The sequence below is a fragment of the Gracilinanus agilis genome, chromosome 2 (genome assembly GCF_016433145.1).
Source record: "Gracilinanus agilis isolate LMUSP501 chromosome 2, AgileGrace, whole genome shotgun sequence".
In the NCBI taxonomy this organism is placed as follows: Eukaryota; Metazoa; Chordata; class Mammalia; order Didelphimorphia; family Didelphidae; genus Gracilinanus; species Gracilinanus agilis.
The window spans coordinates 190,410,255-190,429,446 of record NC_058131.1 but is presented as its reverse complement, the minus strand read 5'-3'; the positions used below and the strand labels follow the sequence as shown (position 1 = coordinate 190,429,446).

Below are 19,192 nucleotides of genomic sequence, written 5' to 3'. Positions count from 1 at the left end.
GGGGGGGGCGCGGGGGGGGGGTTGAAGGGGAAAGGGGAGCATGAATCATGTAACCATGTTAAAAATGAATATTAATAAATGTTAAAAAATAAAAAAAAAGATTTGACTCAAGAATCACTTCCTGCAGGGAGTACTTTCCAGCTGCTACATTCTTCCCTTCTAAGGCTACTTTCATCTAGTTTATATATATTTTGTATGTACATAGCTATCAAAATGTTTACCTTTGTCTCTCCAAGGCTTAGTAGAGTTCCTAGCATATACTAAGCACTTAACAAAAACTTGTTGATTGTAATGGAAGTAACATCTAGTAAGTGACTAAAATAATTCAAAATGATCTTTCCTACTTGTCAGCAACACTGTTTCTATGGAATTGGATAATTTGGGACTATTGTGATTTTCCAAGCATAACAACAATACTCGCTATCCTTGTATTCCTTGGGGATACAAAGAATCTTCATGCAGAAGAAACATAAAACATTTCTTTCTTCCATTGCCTCTCCTGATCCCTTTTCAATACATGGTTTTATACCAAAGGATCCTCCATAGCTATGTACAGTCATAGCTCTATTCTGCTAAAACTGTGATATCAAGGAGAAAATTTTTCATAGTTTAAAAAGTATTCAAATGATTTAGCCTGGTCAAAATAAAGAGCACATGTTGCCTAAATAGTCAAGTATACCCCCTCTTCTTCCAAACAAGAAGGTGATTAGACTTTGCTCTATGTCCTAGGAGGACCAGCCAGTTGCATGCTCGTTTGCCATTGGCAATATGAGATTGCCCCTACATAAAGAAATGTTGGTTGTCAGATGAATGGTACTGTCATCAAAGGAAGTTTTCCATCTACTAAGTGATCATATTTAGTGATTGTTAAGACATTTTCATCAAAACACTGGGTGGGTAGTGAAACCTACTACTATACTAAACTCACTGCTGTTTTGTTTTCACTGCAGCTTATTTTCAAGTTCTTAGTGTTAGCATTAAGCTCAGTGTTCCTTACAGATAAGGAAACAAAAACTCTAGCTGTGTCTATACAATTCCACAGAATCTTGAAAAAAAAACAGCTAATATATGTTTCAGTTTATCTTACAATTTATGACTAGGAGCTGATTTTTCTTTTACAAAAATTATTTAAAGCTACTTTGTCATTAAGTAGATAGATACAGTCATGAAAAAAGACCCTAGTGTCTTCTATGTGGGGCTAGGTTTCTCTTAGCAGAATCAATGTAAATTGTTTTAGGTTCATTCATTTTTACAGCATCTGTAAAATGAATATCAGTCCTTAGGGAAAAATAACACAAAGAAAAGAAAAAATATCCTTCTATAATGATATATTTTTGGAAAGTTAAAAAAAAATCATACCTCATCTCCCAAATCGGAGATTTCTGATTGCCCATTATGACTACACTACTAAAAATGTCTTTCCTAAAATCATAAATTCTGAGGATAATAAGGTGTATTTTTGGTCATAAATTAATAGTTTGATCCACAATAAAATTACTCATCTTTAATTTGTTTTAGATTTGCTCTAGGAGGACCAGCATGCTCATTTGCCATTGGTAATATGAGATTGTCTCTACATAAAGAAATGTTGATTGTCATATTAATGATACTGCCTTCAAAGGAAGTTTTCCATTGATGCAGTGATCATATTTAGTGATTGTTAAGACATTTTCATCAAAACACTGGGTGGGCAATAAAACCTACTACTCACACACTACAGTGTGAGATATTTCTACAATTGCATCCTTAATAGCTCTTAGTTGAAGAATATATCACCTGAAAGACATAAAGCACTACTCAAAATTATGTAGGACTACAACTACATGGAAGCTGGAAGTTAGATAGGAAGAGATTCTGAAAATGTTGAAATTTGCCTCCAAAATCAGACAGCAACAAGAATAAGTAGAATTGAAACTGCAACCAATATAACACTTTTGTGAGTTTGTGAGTCTAATATATCTCAAAATTTCATGCAAACTCATATAAAAATAGATGGCAAAGGTAAGTGAATCATGACTATGGTTTCTTAACCCATAATTTTATTGGTAATATCTGAAAGAATATTAAAAGGAAATATAAATGTTATGGATCAAATGAGATAACATGAAAAGCAGTTTGCAATCTATAAGATGTTATATAAATACTAGCCATCATCATCAATATCATTAGTATGTCTGAATGGTAGATATGTTTAACCATCATTATAAAATATGCACATATATATTTGTACATATACATGCAATTTATAAATGTATATTAATTTATTGCACAATATTTATTAAGTCTATACTGTTATAATGAATTAGTTAGAATGGGAAAAATATAAAGAATAAAGAATATATAGTGTCCAAGAGCATACATTCCCATATATGAAAAGAGAAGGGCCAACAGTCTACTTCATAAACCAAAGAATATAGGGATGAGGTTATGCTAGAAGCTACTGTTATGATGAGCTGAGCAAGACAAAAGGAGGTTTAAATAAGAGGTATAAAATGGCAATAGGTATACTGCAATGATGAAAATTTGCTCAAACAGAATTAACATCTTTTTTTCTTTCTGTAACTTTATTATAACCAACAATGAAACCCTTCAAAAACAAACCCATAGTTGGAGGGGAGAATCATAGAGAAGGAAAAGAAAGCATAGGTTGTTTTAAGTCCCTTTAGATCTCAACTCATGTGACACCTTTTAAACGAAGATTTCCCAGATCCCTCAGTTGTCAGTGCTACTTCGCTCTAATTTTCATTAAGGAAATTTTGTGCAGGTTATGTTCCCACTCGCTGAGACTTTGTTTTTTTTTTCTTGGCACCATAACAACTGAAATAGCTTGCATATATTAAATATTCCTTTAATCTAACTGAAAGAACATGGCTGTAATTTTGTGTGTGTATATATACATATATATATATATGCAAAATGAGGAGGACAAGAAACAAATGATATATTTGTGCATAATAGACTCTACTTTCCTCTTAGAAAGTTTTGGATGAGACCTTGCTTAGCATAGACCCTTTACCAGTCTTAATAAGTATCATTTATAAGTTGTTGAATGACTGATTAATAATGCAAACTTGCTAATATATAATGGTCTTGAATTTCAAGTTGAAAGAGCCTACCTACTTGTTGATTCAATGTTCAAGAAACATAATTACTTAAGCATCTTGGAATTGCAAAGTAAAAAAAAATCTAAATCATTTGTTAAGAAAAAAGGGAAAAAGATAAAATTTATTAAATATAACAGGAACTCTCTCTCCTAGTAACCATATTTTCTCATATTCTAGTTCTGTATCTGGTGTATATTGTATATCCAGTGGCATTCTCATTTGCCATGAGGAAACTTCTGGAGAACGGATGTAGGACAAATAGTCATTTCCATCTGTCAGTGTCTCTACAGAGCTTTTCCTGCTCCTCCTGGCACTATGTTTGCATAAATTCAGGATAAAGCATCCTAAAAATTCCTGAAACATTAAGATCGATAGTAGCCACACTCCAACACTATATTAAATCTTTTCACTCCTCTTCATCCAGACATAGAGACTGATAGTCATATTACATACTCTTTCACTCTTACACTCCTAAAATCCATATCAATTTAGACATTAAGGCCTCTGTCCTTACTTTATCTTCTACACACTTGGTAAGTCAATTTCTAGGCTCAAATACAAAACCAATTATTGGTATCTCAAAATACTCTCATAAAGCCAAAGTTTATATGCAGTTATGAATAGTTGTGACTCTTTAAGTTCGGATATTCCTCAATTTTTAGCAAAATTATTGTATGCATTATTTGAACATTTTCTTGAAAAAACAAAAGATGATTAAAAAATAAATTGAGGGGAAGATCTGTAGTCCTAGAAAACCAAAAGAACTCTCTGGATAATAGAGAGTGATTTACTTTAGGCTCTTAGTACTAAATTTAACAAAGAATGATTAATATTTAATGTATGTATGAATCAATGAATTAATAAATGCTCACACATTTGTATATAATTGCAATAAAAATTTAATTAAAAAAATTTCTCCAAATAATCCTTCTTCTAGGAAGTTATGCAAGTATCTTTTATGTGTATAGTCTTTTAGGATAAAAAAGAAAGTTTAATTTCTCTTTTTAAATGAAAACCAATTAAACTTAGAAAAAATCATTGAAGTTTAAAAAGTGTGCAAGGCAAAACATGTACCTAAATATTCATAATATTAAGAAGAGCTTGATTCTTCATTTTCTTCCCCATATAAGAATTTTAGTGCTCTTGGAAATATTGGGAGTAAATTGCCATCTGTTCCATTTATTTCGTATCTATCTATCTATTTATCAAGGTAGTGATTATAAACTGAAAAGATGATTCATGAAAATGCACTATTGGATATATAAAAAATTTCTCCATTTACTTTTTAAGCCAGAATAACATCATTTATTATGAGGAACATATGATCTATTAATAAAAGTTGGTACTATCTCTTACTTGGAAAGATGCTCTGGAATCCCTTAGAAACTCTTTTGGAGATATATGTCTTCTTTCTGATTGGTCTGATAGTTTGTCCTTTGAACCCCCTGGCAATCTTAGATAGTAGATATTTTGAAAGAGAAGGTAGAAATAGAGATCTCAGCTCATTTCCCAATAATTTAGCATGGGAAGGGGAATTGGAAGGCTACTCTTCAGCTGCCCCATAATACTTTCTTTTTTATTTATTCATTTTCCCCATATAATTTCAATTGAATTCTTTTCACATTTTAATTTTTATCCTAAGAAAGCAATTGGAATAGCCAGTTCTATTTTCCTGTGTGTCATTTGGAATTGTTGGAAGGCTACAACTCCCAGGACTCTCTGCTACAACTTCCACTTCTACCTCCCACTTCCTTTGTGGGAGGTGGCTGAGAAAGTATAAAAGAGATAATTTGGTACCTTTTCTTGTTCTCTACCCTGGAGTTTAGCTAGCTCTCTGGAGCCCTGGAGGCTGAACCCTACAGAGCTCTATGGGTGCATTTTTCCCTTTCTATCTACTTCCTAGTTTTTCCTAGACCTTCCCCTTTCTAATTTAAATAAAAACCTAGCTATTCTAAACCCTAAAGTTGCTCTCTGATCTTTTATTTGAGCCCCCAAGGGCTCTGGTCAATTTCCCCCCTACCAGGGCTGGATATACTACCTTCCTTTCCCTTCCTCTACCTTCATCTCTTCTTTTTCCCTTCCTCCAATCCTCCTACCTTCATCCCTTCACCCTCTCACATCTGGTTATAATGAAATATCAGTGTTTGATAAGATGGTTCCATTTCTGAGTGTAAATATATAATATACATTTACATACACATACAAAATATGCATACATACATACATACATCAGCTGCAAATTTCTTTTAAAAATTAAGTTGATAAGTTTCAATATATTTCATTTTTTTCAAATAAATAAATGAACCTGTAATGTCATATTAACTTAGTAAGTAATTAGCTCTTCTAAGTGGAATCAGTAATTTTTAAGACCTTGTGTAACATAGTGGCTAGAATCCTGAATTCAAAGTCAGGAATCCAGAATGGATTAAGACCTTTTTATAAGAGTTGTTACCATTGTGACTCTGGGAAAATCACTTAAGCTTAGCATGTCATAGACAACTCCCTTGAATTTTCCTAGAAATCTATAGGTAATTATTGGGAAATATTCTGAGGTGATAAAATCATAGATTGTTTGAATATTCATGTATCCAAGGAATTTTTTTAAGTTTTATATATGAACTATCTTCCCTTAAAAGCTATTTCTTTAGATATATATCTATATCCATGTTTAAATAAATTATTTTCTAACATATAGAGCAATGGTCAGCAACCTTTTTGGCAGTGAGAGCCATAAACACATGCAGAAGGAGGAGGATGAAGGCAGAAGGCCCTGGAATATGGAGCGGGGGCTGAAGGGACTCCTGGGGCTCATCCTGGGGCTCTGCCTGGACTGTCAGTTGGGAGGTGGAGCCAGATATGGCTTGAGAGCCATACATTGCCGACCCCTGATATAGATTATAAAGGAATATATTCAAAAAAATATTTAAAAGTGTGTTTGGTTTTCATATTGTATCAGATATACTCAGATTGATCTTATCAATCTGAAATATTTAAATTCAAAAGTTTTTAAAAGAACAAATTTTTACTTTTATTTGTCTGTGTGATAATGAGATTAAATCTACCTTGCCCATTCTCAAATCTAATCACCAAAAGTATAAACAACTCCACTTAACTCACAAGTTGGGAGGTCAGTGACCAACGTGTGCTAGAGTGAATGAGGAATCAGAATTTACTGTCTCCTGGGCAGTCCTAAGAAAAGCATATGTTGTGATTGAACACACAAACTAAGAGGAAGGCATAGGAAGTGATGTAAAAGGAGCCCCTTTAAAAGAGAGTTCAGTGAGTTCAGTTTTTTCTTCTTGTTCATTGCTTGGACATGGAGGAACTCTGGCTGGGACCCTGAGACCTTGGTGAAAATATTCTTAAATCTTTCCCTTAGAACTACACATGGTAAGTGAAGAAGGCTGACTGACTACCTTAACTTCCCTGGAGGTATTAGCCTCTGGGAGATTCCCTTGATTGGGAGAAGCCCTAGTGCAGGGGTTGGCAACATATGGCTCTCAAGCCATATCTGGCTCTTTTGAGGGCCAGATATGGCTCTTTCTGCAGGAGCCATAAAGTCAATTTTTTTTTCAGGCGCTGTTACAGGAGTGGCACTGGGAGCACTGTACAGCTCTCACAAAATTACATTTTAAAAAATGTGGCGTTTATGGCTCTCATGGCCAAAAAGGTTGCCGACCTCTGGTCTAGTGGTTAAACCCCTCCAGCTGGGCCTCTGGGGCTTTGCCACAGTAAAGTCCAGACTTGAATACAAATCTAGTTCCTTAAGTTAGATCTCTTACTCTGCCCTCTTCTTATCTCTCTACTTCCACTCTCTCCTACATTTTGTAAATAAATTACTAAAATCATTTTAGGAATTGGTATTTATTCAGTTCCTTGGCGACAACACCTTTAAATATTAATATCAAACCTCAAACCCCTTTTTTTCCCTTTTACATCTGGGTTTTTTCATTTCAATTTTCTCATTCAGGGGACAAGTACATTTTCTCCCCTGATGCATTAATTACCAATATTACATCAACCTGAGCTGCTATGGATGCCTTCAGGTCTTTCTCCACAGTAGTGTGTGAATTTTCTATTTATAAAATGGTTTCCCTTCAAGAACTACACACTAGGTAATGACACCAAGGCAGATGGCAATAACAGGTTGAAAATCTCAAGGCCTTCCCAAATGTCTCTTAAATCTATTTATTTTAGGAAGCCTACCTCTATTTTCTTTCAAGTGAAGGACATTTCTTTTAACACTAACAGCAAGAGTGAAACTATGCATTTTCATTAAATTAAATGTGTCACTTGATGGCCTGGTTGGACTGCATAGATTCTAATCTATTTTAAGACTAAAAGGGGAATTTATGTTCTTTCTTTTGAGAAAAATGTGCTGGAGATTTTGGTGCTGTGGATTGAGTGCAATGAATTATATGTGGCTATGAGATGGAATGAATGCATTAAGACTTCCTCTGAGGAGTCATGTTTTATATCCCTAGTAAGAATAGAAGTATTTTTCCCTAAATGTGCTAAATGTGGTCTCTTTAAGTTAAATGCCACCACATATTTAGTTTTCATCCTATTAAGAAATACTAAAATAGCCTACTGAAGGAAATTGTTAATTATAGAGGCATAAAACATAATTTTAAATAGAAATAAAAATGAAAAACCCAAATGGAATATATTTGCAATAAGATATTTATAATTATTTTTAGTCATAAAGTGATATTCTATAAGCTGAGAAGCTTTATAATGTGGTAGGAAAAGGATTGGATTTGGAATGAAAGGAAATAGACTTGTATACTGACTGTTCTTTATGAGTTGTACAAATTTGGACAAATCACAATGTTTTGGTAATCCAGGCAAATCACTAAGACTCTAAGAAGCAAGACTATTTGTTGTTCTGTATTGGTAGACCCTCTCCTTACCCCATCTGTTTTAAAGTTGTTTGATATTTTAATAAGTTTTATATATAATAAAAACATTATGGGCTATACATCTTGCAAATTTTTAAGGTTACAGATTATTATTAATATTTTCTTAAAAAGTGGATAAGCTAAATATCAAAGAACATCAGGTCAGCTACCTTCTTTCAGGGTAGTTTGCAGATTGTTTTTATTAGGAAATTGTAGCTATTACTTCTAGCACTTGAGTTAATTATTAAATTTGTAATTTTATAAACATACTGATGACCAAAGCCTTCTGGTAAGAGACCAGTTTATAAAAATTCTAAAATGACCTATGACTTACTGTTCAGAGTAATGTTGCTGACAAAAATATATGGAGTGCAGGGGGTTGAGGAGATAGAATAGAAACAAGCTTAAATTATTTTCGTATTTTTTGATGGATTGAAGTAATTTTGCTCTGTTTATCAGGCCATATTCTTCAAGGTAAGTGACCACTGTCTTGCTGTAAAAACCTGCTGCTGGCTTGTTTTATTACATACTATATGATTAGTTCTTCTGATTTATATGTGTTATAATTCACTACTGCATAGATGCTGCACAGAAAGTCATGCTATCAAATTAGTTCTACTGTCTATTAAAAGTACTTCATTCGTTGGAACACTCTTTGAAATTAAAGTGTTCAACCTTAAACTTCAAATGTTCAGTAGAAGAAATCCTAGCCCATATTTTCAGTCCAGCGTTGGTGATAGTGGTAGTGGTATTGGTGGTTTGGTAATAAAATGGGAAGATGGAGAAGATCTGAAGAGATAAAGTTTGGAGAGAAGTAGATAGAGGTTTGGTTTGGTTGACAAGTTTGGTGAAAGAAAAAGGCATCTCTTTTGAAAATTCATCTCCTTTGTATTCTCATTACTGCTATATCTAATAAAGGTCACCAATAGTAAGAACTTAGATGACTGTGAAAACTTGACAATGAATCTTCTTATATGAGTTTCTTTCTTCTCCAGGCTATTAATTTTGCTGCCAGATGCATTTTCTCTGACCATATTTATCCTCTGCCCAAAACAATCTAGGGACTATCATCTATTCTATTAAGTCAAATTCTTTAGTCTAGCATTCAAGACTCTGTATAATCATGAACCATGGCACCTTCTCAACATACTTTTCATAGTGATATCCTCCATGTATTCTATAATCTGGCCAAATAGATTACTTTGTCCTACCTTGACTCTGTGCTTCTGCTGATGATGTCTCCTTTCAACAACTATCATTTATGTTCCATCGTTGGAAGGAATCTAGAAGTCATTTATACCCATTCTTTTTAAAAAACAATCCAAGCTTTCCTACTTCCTAATCTTGGGTAAATTTTTTTCACCTCTGGTCTTCTTTCTTTTTTTCTAGTCTTCTTTCATCTCTCTAATCTTCATTTGTAAAGTGCTATGGTAATTCCAAATGATTGCTAAATTTCCTTTTCAATCTAATGACTGTGATTCTAGAATTCTAAAACATGTATAAGAAGTAATTCTCCAATTTCTGGATCAAAATTTTTACTAACTTTATTTATTATGGTAACAAAATAGGAGATGTAGTTGGCTTTTAAAATAACAAATATTATACCAGAGATCTTGTGAATTTCCGAAGAATGAACAAGTTCTAAAGTAATAATATATTTTGATCTTAATGTTCAGAAAGTAATCAATATACTACTGATGATGAGTAGCGGTGTGATGTAGTAGAAAGCAAGCTGTCTTTAGAGCTAGAAAAACTGGAATTCAAGTTTCTGTTATATATTGTCCTTTGACCATACATAAGAAAATTACTCAAACTTTCAATATATGAGGTAGAAGGTCTCTTGGCCACTATCAATGGCCTAAACCAGGTTGAAATGTAATTGGAAAATACTTAGCAAAGGTAAATAAAAAATAATGGTATAAACTAATGTTGATATGTGGTTTTCTAAGTAAATAATGTGAACTGCAGGGATCCTTATGTACTCCCTTATTCCTATTTGATTTAGACATCTTTAAGTAATTAAGGTATGTAACAGAGTCTGACAGGAATAATTAGAGGAAGTGTTCACAGCCTGAAGTTTCCTATTCCAATGAAGTAAGAGATTCAGGCCCTATCTCTTATGAACAACAATGGAAGAAAAGTTAGGAAGACCTTGATCTTAAATTGTATAAAATGACAGACTGGAGTCACATTTTATGTTTAACACTATTATATTTTAAAAGCAAAATGTTCCTTTGAAAAGATATCCTCCTACCTCTGCATGTTGGTAAAGGGCTGCTCCACTGGCCATTGCTTCGACACTGGGCTCTTGCTGCACCCTGAAGGAGATAACCTGTGCTACAGGTGAAGTTTACTACATCATTCAAGTTGAATTCACTGCCATTTGTCAATCCATGAGCAGGGTTCCCAGGATGTCCACAAGTGATTGCTGTGGGAGAGTACATAATCTGTGAAATGTCAACTCACTGAAATGATTCAGTCAATCAGAGAGGTAACTTGATAAATTTGACTGGGATCTGAACTTGCTGTCAGGAAGAGGCGAGTTCAAATTCTACTTCAGATATTTACTAGCAGTATGACCTTAGATAAAATGTCACTATATGAAAAATGTATACAGTTGATGATTCATTTTTTCTTATGATAGAAGAGTCAATATATAACAAAATTGTTTTCACTTTAAACTGAAAAGGTAATACAAATAATGACCTTTTAAATTCCTTTCATAGTTAATTACATTTTGGATATTTTCAACTATAGCTCATTTTGGTTCATTCTATAACAGAAGCTCATTTATACTGGTCATATGTCTCTTTTCAACTTATTATGTGGAAAATGTATTTTGGTGCTTTGAAAACTCAATTCGTAAATTGAGTTATATCCAAATTTAAGAATTATAGGATTCACTGTAAATGATACTTTCTTTCTAAAAGTACCATTTTCTTGATTATTTCTATATTAAGCCATTGGAGAATTCAGGGAACTATCAATATTCATGATATAAAAATGAATATTTCCAAAAAAACATAACAAAAGGCACCTAGATTTAGATTATTTCACTTTTCAACAATCATATTCTAGTCAAAGTTAACTGCTGTTTATTCATTTCTCTTGGCAGATGATTATTCTTTCTCAAGTCTTAGATTCTGAACTTGTTAAATTCACACCTTTTTCATTACATGCCCTAGCAATATGAGCATGTATCTACATATCAAATATATGTAAATATTTACATATATATGTACAAACATACACATAAATAAATATATATGTATAAATATTCACCGGGATAGAATTTTGTTTAAAAATGTATTAGAAAGGTAAAAATTTCATGTTTACCTTGGGGAGATAAATACAGTCTAACAAAGGACAATATTTATTTGAGTATGCACACACATATATACACAACACACAATATCAAAGCCTGTTAAAATAAAAAAAACAACAACAAAAAACAACTTTCCAATGAGAATTGAGTCATAGTTTACTTACGGACACAAACAGGAGTCTGTCCAGACCACTTGTGATCCTGAAGGCATATCCTGACAGATGTTCCAACAAGCCTAAATCCAGGATTACATTGATAGACCACAGTGTCACGATAACTGAAGCCATCTCCACTAATGTGGCCATTTACAATAGGATCTGGAGAACCACAGTGACCAGCTATAAGAAGGCAAATGAAAGTAAGAAAGAAAATGACAGAATATTATTGGCTTTTGCCTCCCATTAAAGTATTAAATCTGTTACTTGTCTTATTCAATGGTATGGCCATGTGGTATATTCAGGGATAATGCTACACAGGTACACTATGCAGGAAGCCTAGCCTCTCTCCATACACTACATCTTAGGCAGTAACAAACTAGGAGTCACCTGATTTCTCTTTAGTACCTCTCTATATCTAGAAACCTTGAATTTACTTAAATATGTAAGCACCTTAATTACAGGCACTCTTTCCTTTTTGACTTTGAATCCTTAGGAAGTAACCCATTGTCTGGCACCCAGGAGACATCTAATAAATGCTTGTTGATGAACTGATTGATGGAAAACACACACACACAAACATACACAAACACACGCACACACTCACTCATCAGAGTCTCTTTATAGAAATAGATGAGACAGGTTGAGTTAATTTGTTCATTTCCTAAAATTAGGCAGTTCTTCACTTCATTAAGTAGTAGAGGGGGAAAAGATGAGTTAATTAATTTATAAATTGTATAGAATTGTCAAGTCAAACTTAAAGACTGAATGATGAAGTGCTATAAGTGCTATACACTATTGAATACCGATTTTGTAAAAAATACTGATTTGTTTTCTCTTGGTGACTTTCAGAATTATCTCATTATTTTATCCTTAGGTAAAGTATTTAATTGTGTTTTACAGAATTGGGAATTGGAAGATACTTCAGAGGCCATATATTTCATAAATCATAATGTCATATATCATATCTTATCATAAAAATAGCTGATTTAAAAAAGAACTTTTAAGGTTATAAAACACTTTATACACATAATCTCATTTGAATATAGCAATTCCATCAGACTTTATAGATATTATTATCTCAAATAAATACAAAGAAACTGAGGCAGAAAGATTTTAAGTGATCATAATTGATTGTCAATAGTTATATAGCTAATGTCAGAGATGATATGTTGACTAGGGTTCTCTCATTCAAAGCCCAGGACTCTATCCACTGCCACTCTTCTCATCTATCTAAGAAAGCTCTATAATTTACTAACTAGGTCATCAAACTTTAAATGAAAATATCTAGTGAAAAGGGACCATTTCCAGCTGACATGGTTCATTATTCTTTGGGACAACTTTAAGTACAGTGTTACATATGTATTTACATTTATATATTTATATTTCTAATATATATGTATTATCTTTATAAATGTATATTTGTAAATGAAGTATATGTATATAAATGTAGGTTTACATATGTAAAGAATAAAAAGCATATTTATATATGTATATAAACATATACATATACTTCAAGCCAGTATATTTAAAATGGAGATAAACTGTTTTTCAAATATTCTCCATAATACAAACTCATTTAATTTGTACATCTTCTGGAGTTTCACTAGCACCTCAAACTCTAGTTTTCATGAACTGAATACATTGTGATCTACTCCCAACCCCCTTTAATCCCTAGACCCAAGCTAACTCTTGAATTCTCAATTTCTTTTATATGCAGAAAAAAACTTATCTTTCATCTACCCATTCTTAAAAGTTCAAAGTCAGATTCCCTTTTGACAAAGTTGCCAATTCTTAACTTTCTCCATGAATATATTTTCATCCATCTATTCTTTCCATTCCAATTACTGAATAAACTTTGTTCAATTTTGCCATTCCTCCTATGTACGCATCCTTTGAACCACTAAGAGATGAGGTATTTCCTTAACAGTTTTTCAAAATACTCAAAATGGAGGTAGCTAGGTGGCTCAGTGGATTGAGAGCCAGGCTTAGAGAAGGGAGGTCCTACGTTCAAATCTGGCTTCAGACACTTCCTAGCTGTGTGACCCTGGGCAAGTCACTTAACCCCCAATGCCTAGGCCTTCCCACTCTTCTGCCTTGTAATCAATATGTAGAATTGATTACAAAGAAGGTAAGGGTTTCAAAAATAAATTCAAAGAATAACATAATGATAGAACTTCAATGATGGAACTCATCAATGATCATCTAGTCAAACCTATAAACATAAAGATTTTTTGGTGCTCTTTATTTTTTCTTACACCACTACCACTTTCCATATTTCCCACCCCAGCAAATCCTCCATTGTGACAACTTAGTATAGTTAACTAAAATACATCAACTTGAGCCATTTCTAAAAATGTATGCCTCATTTCAAACCTCTAGTCTAATATCTCTCTGCCAAGAGAAACAAGACATGATTCCCCATCAGTTTTCCGAACTCACAAGTAGTCTGTTCTGAAGTCATTAATATTCTTTTAAAAGAGAAAAAATTGTCCTCTAATCCTCAAGTTTCATAGAGGCCTTAACATGCAGAAGGCATGATTTTTCCCATCCCTCAGGATCTTCAGTAACCCCTTATTACCTCTAGCATGAAATACAAAATCCTCAATCTATTATTTAAAGCCTTCAGCAATTTAGTTCTCATTTACTTCTCCTGTTACTTTATATTCCTTCCTTTTCCTTATTTTCTCCTTTAGGCAAGTCAGTCCAGCAACTATTCCACTGCGGTAACAGAGAATATCTCTTGCCTCCATACCTTTCTTCAGGCATGCTTCTCTGTCTCTAGAATGTACTCTCTCCTCACCTCTAGCTCATAAAATCCCTTGTTTCCTTGGAAGCATAGGATAGATATGATCTTTTAACAAGGTCTTCCATGATTCTCCCAGTTCTTAATATTCTTGAAAATATTTCATATCAATCTGCTTATATATGTTTCATTTATCTTTCTTTGGATATGGTATATCCTTGCTATTGTACAAATTCCTTCAGGAGAGGAGAGTTGTTCAATTTTGCCTTTAAATCTCACATATCTTACATATAGACTCAAAATTAAAGTTGATTTTATCATACTGAAGATCATAAATGGAAACTACTATAGGATGGGAAGTAATAGACAAGTCTTAAAGACATAGATCTTTCCTTCTCCTTTTTATTTATACCCCATAATGTCTTCTGTCTCCCTATCTCTATCTTTGTCTCTGTGTTTCTGTCTCCCTCTTTTTCTTTCTCTATTCTTTTTTCCCTTACTCCTTTTCTCTCCCTCACTTCATTTTTCTCCTTCTCCACTTTGTGACAAGTTTTTCACAACCAGACTTATGAGAGGAAAGTGATATCATCTTATTTACAGAAATTTTCATGTGTCTACTTTCTTTAAGTATCATATCATAAAAAAATAAGTATCACGTTATCAATGAAAGCTAGAAATTTCCCCAAAATTTCACATGCTTTTTATTTCTCGGGGAAAGATTTCTCCCTTTCTTTTGGGCAAAACTGTCCACATATTTGTTGTGATTCATCTGAGCAAGTGTTCTATTGCCCATTGTCTTAAAGTACCTTGAGTTAAAAAGTGCAATGACCTTTAACGAATCTGGTGGAAGAATGAAAGCATTGCCTAGCACAGTAACTCTACCCAATAAATCCTTGAAAAATGAATAAATCAGATTTTATAAATGGTCTTTTTTAATCAAAATACTACACCAATTGCTGAAACATTTTAAAGAAATGTGTACTAATAATACAAATTTCTCAGAAATTCAAGAAGAACAATGTGAAGTGCTATTGAATTCCTTAAAAAAAGTTTCCCTTCTATCTTAGATTCATCAATTCCAAGATAGAAGAGTGGAACTGGTTTAGTTAATTGGTGGTTAAATGACTTGCCCAGGTTCACATAGCTAGATAGTGTCTGAGATCAGATTTGAACCCAGGTCCTTCTGACTGAAGATCTGGTACTTTATTTACTAAGCTATGTAGCTACTCTCGGTACTAATGAATTTTAAATTTATTCTTTATCACCAAGAAAGAACTCACTGAGATGTGAAAGTGATGGTAGAACAGGAAAAAAATGACACTTTTGTAACTGATAACATTAACTGTAGATTTGGGTAAAGAAGGGTAATATGGGGGTGGGGGAAGATCCAGTAATTTGAGAAACTAAAACATAATTCTATGCCAAAAAGCTCTGTCACTTTCGTTCAAGAGATGAAAAGCTCTTGAAAACAAATTCTGTTTATATTATAAAAAGTAATTCCAATGCAAGAGAAAAGAAGTATTTCAAGAAACCAATAAGACTACTTGGGGAGTTCTCAGGTTCAGATTTTTAAAGAATAAACATAAAAGAAGGCAAGAGGGACACATAAAAGAAGTAAAAATAGAGTGTACCACAAACATTTGGATAACATCTAGAAATTGAAGTCTCTGAATAAAAATTAACTTATTGAAAAAGCTACAGACAGGAGAAAGTGTTAGATTTATACTATATTCAATCATATTTGGAGAAAAGAGAATAGTGGATTACCAGTTATGACTAATAGTTGGAAGAGAATTGATAATGTTAACGTTTGAAAGAGAATGAAAGAGAGAGAGACAGAAGAGAGAGACAGAGACAGAGAGACAGAGAGACAGAGACAGAGACAGAGAGACAGAGAGAGACAGAGAGATTTAATTGATTTTTCATTTCCTTTCCATCATTTGGAAGGGAAAGGACAGTCAAATTTTTTGTTTGTTTAATTCAAGGACATAATCATTGTATCACATGGTTGGATTCACAGGAAGGTAGGCCTAATTTAAGTAGTCCTTTACTGCAAAGATAAAACTGTATATTAATGTAACACATATATTATAGAAGGGATTCTTACTTTTAGAGAGAGATTGGAATAACTTCCAATATTTTACAAGGAGTTGAAGTTGAAAAGTTTCAGAGGAGGAAGAAGGCAGGTTAGAGTGAATTAGAAAAATTTCAAATCACTTTCAATGTTGCCAAGATGCTTCTGGCCAAACCCCTCCCCACCCCCCCAAAAAAACCCCCAAAACAAAAATAAATAAAACCCCAAAACAACTAACTCATCTTGTCAGGGTCAACATAAATATCTGTCTGGTGATGTTATAGAATATGGTATATCACTGTCTCTGGGCAACCTGAATTTTATGCCATTCCAAAAAATGGATAAGTATATGGTTGATGTGGCTGCTGCATGTTATAAAGGATGATTTATATAAGATCAAGAAAAGAAAGAGAGCCAATCAGGTCTTAAGAGCAAGGAGTAACAGATGGATAATCCAAATACTTAGAATCTGTGCTGAGGAAGGCATACAAAACATTAGATATAATTCTCTAAGGAAGATCTGTAGAAGGGCATAGAAAAGAATGGAATGAACTAAGATGTCATAGGTCAGTTGCAGATTGTTTGCACTAATAGAATGGATGTCCACATCAAAGGGATAATGGTACCATTAAATTATCCAAGTACATGATAAAGTGAATCATTTTTGTATTATTGGCATCTTTTGCTTTATAGACATTGAATTATTTTTGAGAGGCAAATATATGATGCTTGACAAACTCTTTTATATGTAAATTATATACTATATCTTTAGAAAAAAATTTTAATTCTTTATGGATTAAAATGGCACACATGTAACAAAATTTAACTAAAAGGACTTACAGTGTTCAAGTCATTGGGAAGATGAAGATAAAAAATTTAAAAATAAATCGGCCCTGGGGGCAGCTGGGTAGCTCAGTGGAGTGAGAGTCAGGCCTAGAGACAGGAGGTCCTAGGTTCAAACCCCACCTCAGCCACTTCCCAGCTGTGTGACCCTGGGCAAGTCACTTGACCCCCATTGCCCACCCTTACCAATCTTCCACCTATGAGACAATACACCGAAGTACAAGGGTTTAAAAAATATAAATAAATAAATAAATAAATAAATAGGCCCTGGCACAAGTAAGGGTTTAAAAATAAATTTAAAAGCGTAGCTATAAATATTTTCGTACAAGTCTGTTTATCTATGATCTCTTTGGGGTTCAAACCCAACAATGGTATGGCTGGATCAAAGGGCAGGCATTTTTTTATAGCCCTTTGAGCATGATTCCAAATTGCCAGGCAGAATGGTTGGATCAGTTCACAACTCCACCAGCAATGCATCAATGTCCCAATTTTGCCACATCCTCTCCAACATTCATTACTCTCCCCTTTTTTCATTTTAGCCAATCTGCTAGGTATGAGGTGATACCTCAGAGTTGTTTTGATTTACATTTCTCTAATTACTAGAGATTTGGAACACTTTCTCATGTGCTTATTGATACTTTTGATTTCTTTACATGAAAATTGCCTATTCATGTCTCTTGCCCATTTATCAATTGGGGAATGGCTTGATTTTTTATACAATTGCTTTAACTCCTTGTATTTTTGAGTAATTAGACCCCTGTCAGAGTTTTTTGTTATAAAGATCTTTTCCCAATTTATTGTTTCCCTTCTGATTTGGGCTACATTGTTTTTATTTGTACAAAAGCTTTTTAGTTTAATATAATCAAAACCATTTAATTTACATTTTGTAATTTTCTCTAACTCTTGCTTGGTTTTAAAATCTTTCCTTTCCCAGAAAAGGAGGGTATGTCCTTCAATTAGGGAATGGCTGAACAAATTGTGGCATATGCTGGTGATGGAATACTATTGCGCACAAAGGAATAATAAACTGGAGGAATTCCATGTGAACTGGAAAGATCTCCAGAAATTGATGCAGAGCGAAAGGAGCAGAGCCAGAAGAACATTGTACACAGAGACTGATATACTATGGTAAAATCGAATGTAATGTACTTCTGTACCAGCAGCAATGCAATGACACAGGACAATTCTGAGGGATTTATGGTAAAGAATGCTACTCACATTCAGAGAAAGAACTGCAGGAGAGGAAACATAGAAGAAAAACAACTGCTTGATCACATGGGTTGAGGTGGACAATTTGGAAATAGGTTTTGATCAATGACACATGTTAAAACCAGTGGAAATGTGCATCGGCCATGGGTGGGGGGAATGCGGGGAGTGAAGGGGAAAGTAGGAGCATGAATCATGTAACCATGTTAAAAATGAATATTAATAAATGTTTTTAAAAAATTAAAAAAATAAATTTTAAAAAAAGTTGTTTTTTTTAAAAAGGTCTTAACTGTAAGGAGCTTACACTCAAATGATCTAATATGTTACCAGGATATAAGATACTTAAAATGTATATTCTTTTGCAGAAGGGTTGCCCACTTAAAGAGGAATCTATGATTTTTTATGAAGTATGCATATTTAGGTTCAAACCTTCTGTGTTTTCTTTTTTTTACAATATTATTAGTGATTGAGCCAATATTCACACCTTATTTAATGATTTTCCATGAGTTAACAGGTATCCCTTAGTGCAAATTCCATTAAGAATGAGCAGAACCAAAAAGAAAGGCAAATCTATTAATTATAAAAATAGAGAAAAAAACAAATCTTCCAAGTTTCAAAACTAAAAAACCAAGTTAATTCACATAAAATGGGCTTAAATCTCTGATGGGTACTACTCAATGACCCCATATCCCAGGGTACTTAACTCTGATTGGTTTCAGCTCAAACAAAGCCCATTAAGTGCTTTATACTGGCAGTTCTAAAGACAAAAATATGCACATATAAGGAATCAAGGGACTTGCACTGCTTGAGAAGTGCCAATCAGAGAATTGTGCTATTT

At 33.4% G+C, this 19,192-nt stretch overlaps 1 protein-coding gene across 1 annotated transcript in view; it reads right to left on the bottom strand.

Moving 5' to 3' along the window:
- CSMD1 (CUB and Sushi multiple domains 1) overlaps positions 1 to 19,192 on the bottom strand; it is a 2,120,031-nt gene that overhangs the window by 87,226 nt on the left and 2,013,613 nt on the right. The window contains exons 54-55 of the mRNA XM_044659558.1: positions 11,495 to 11,668; positions 10,260 to 10,433 (exon numbers count right to left, since the gene is read on the bottom strand). Of these exons, the coding sequence (XP_044515493.1) occupies positions 10,260 to 10,433; positions 11,495 to 11,668 (348 nt within the window). The remainder of the gene's footprint in view (positions 1 to 10,259; positions 10,434 to 11,494; positions 11,669 to 19,192) is intronic.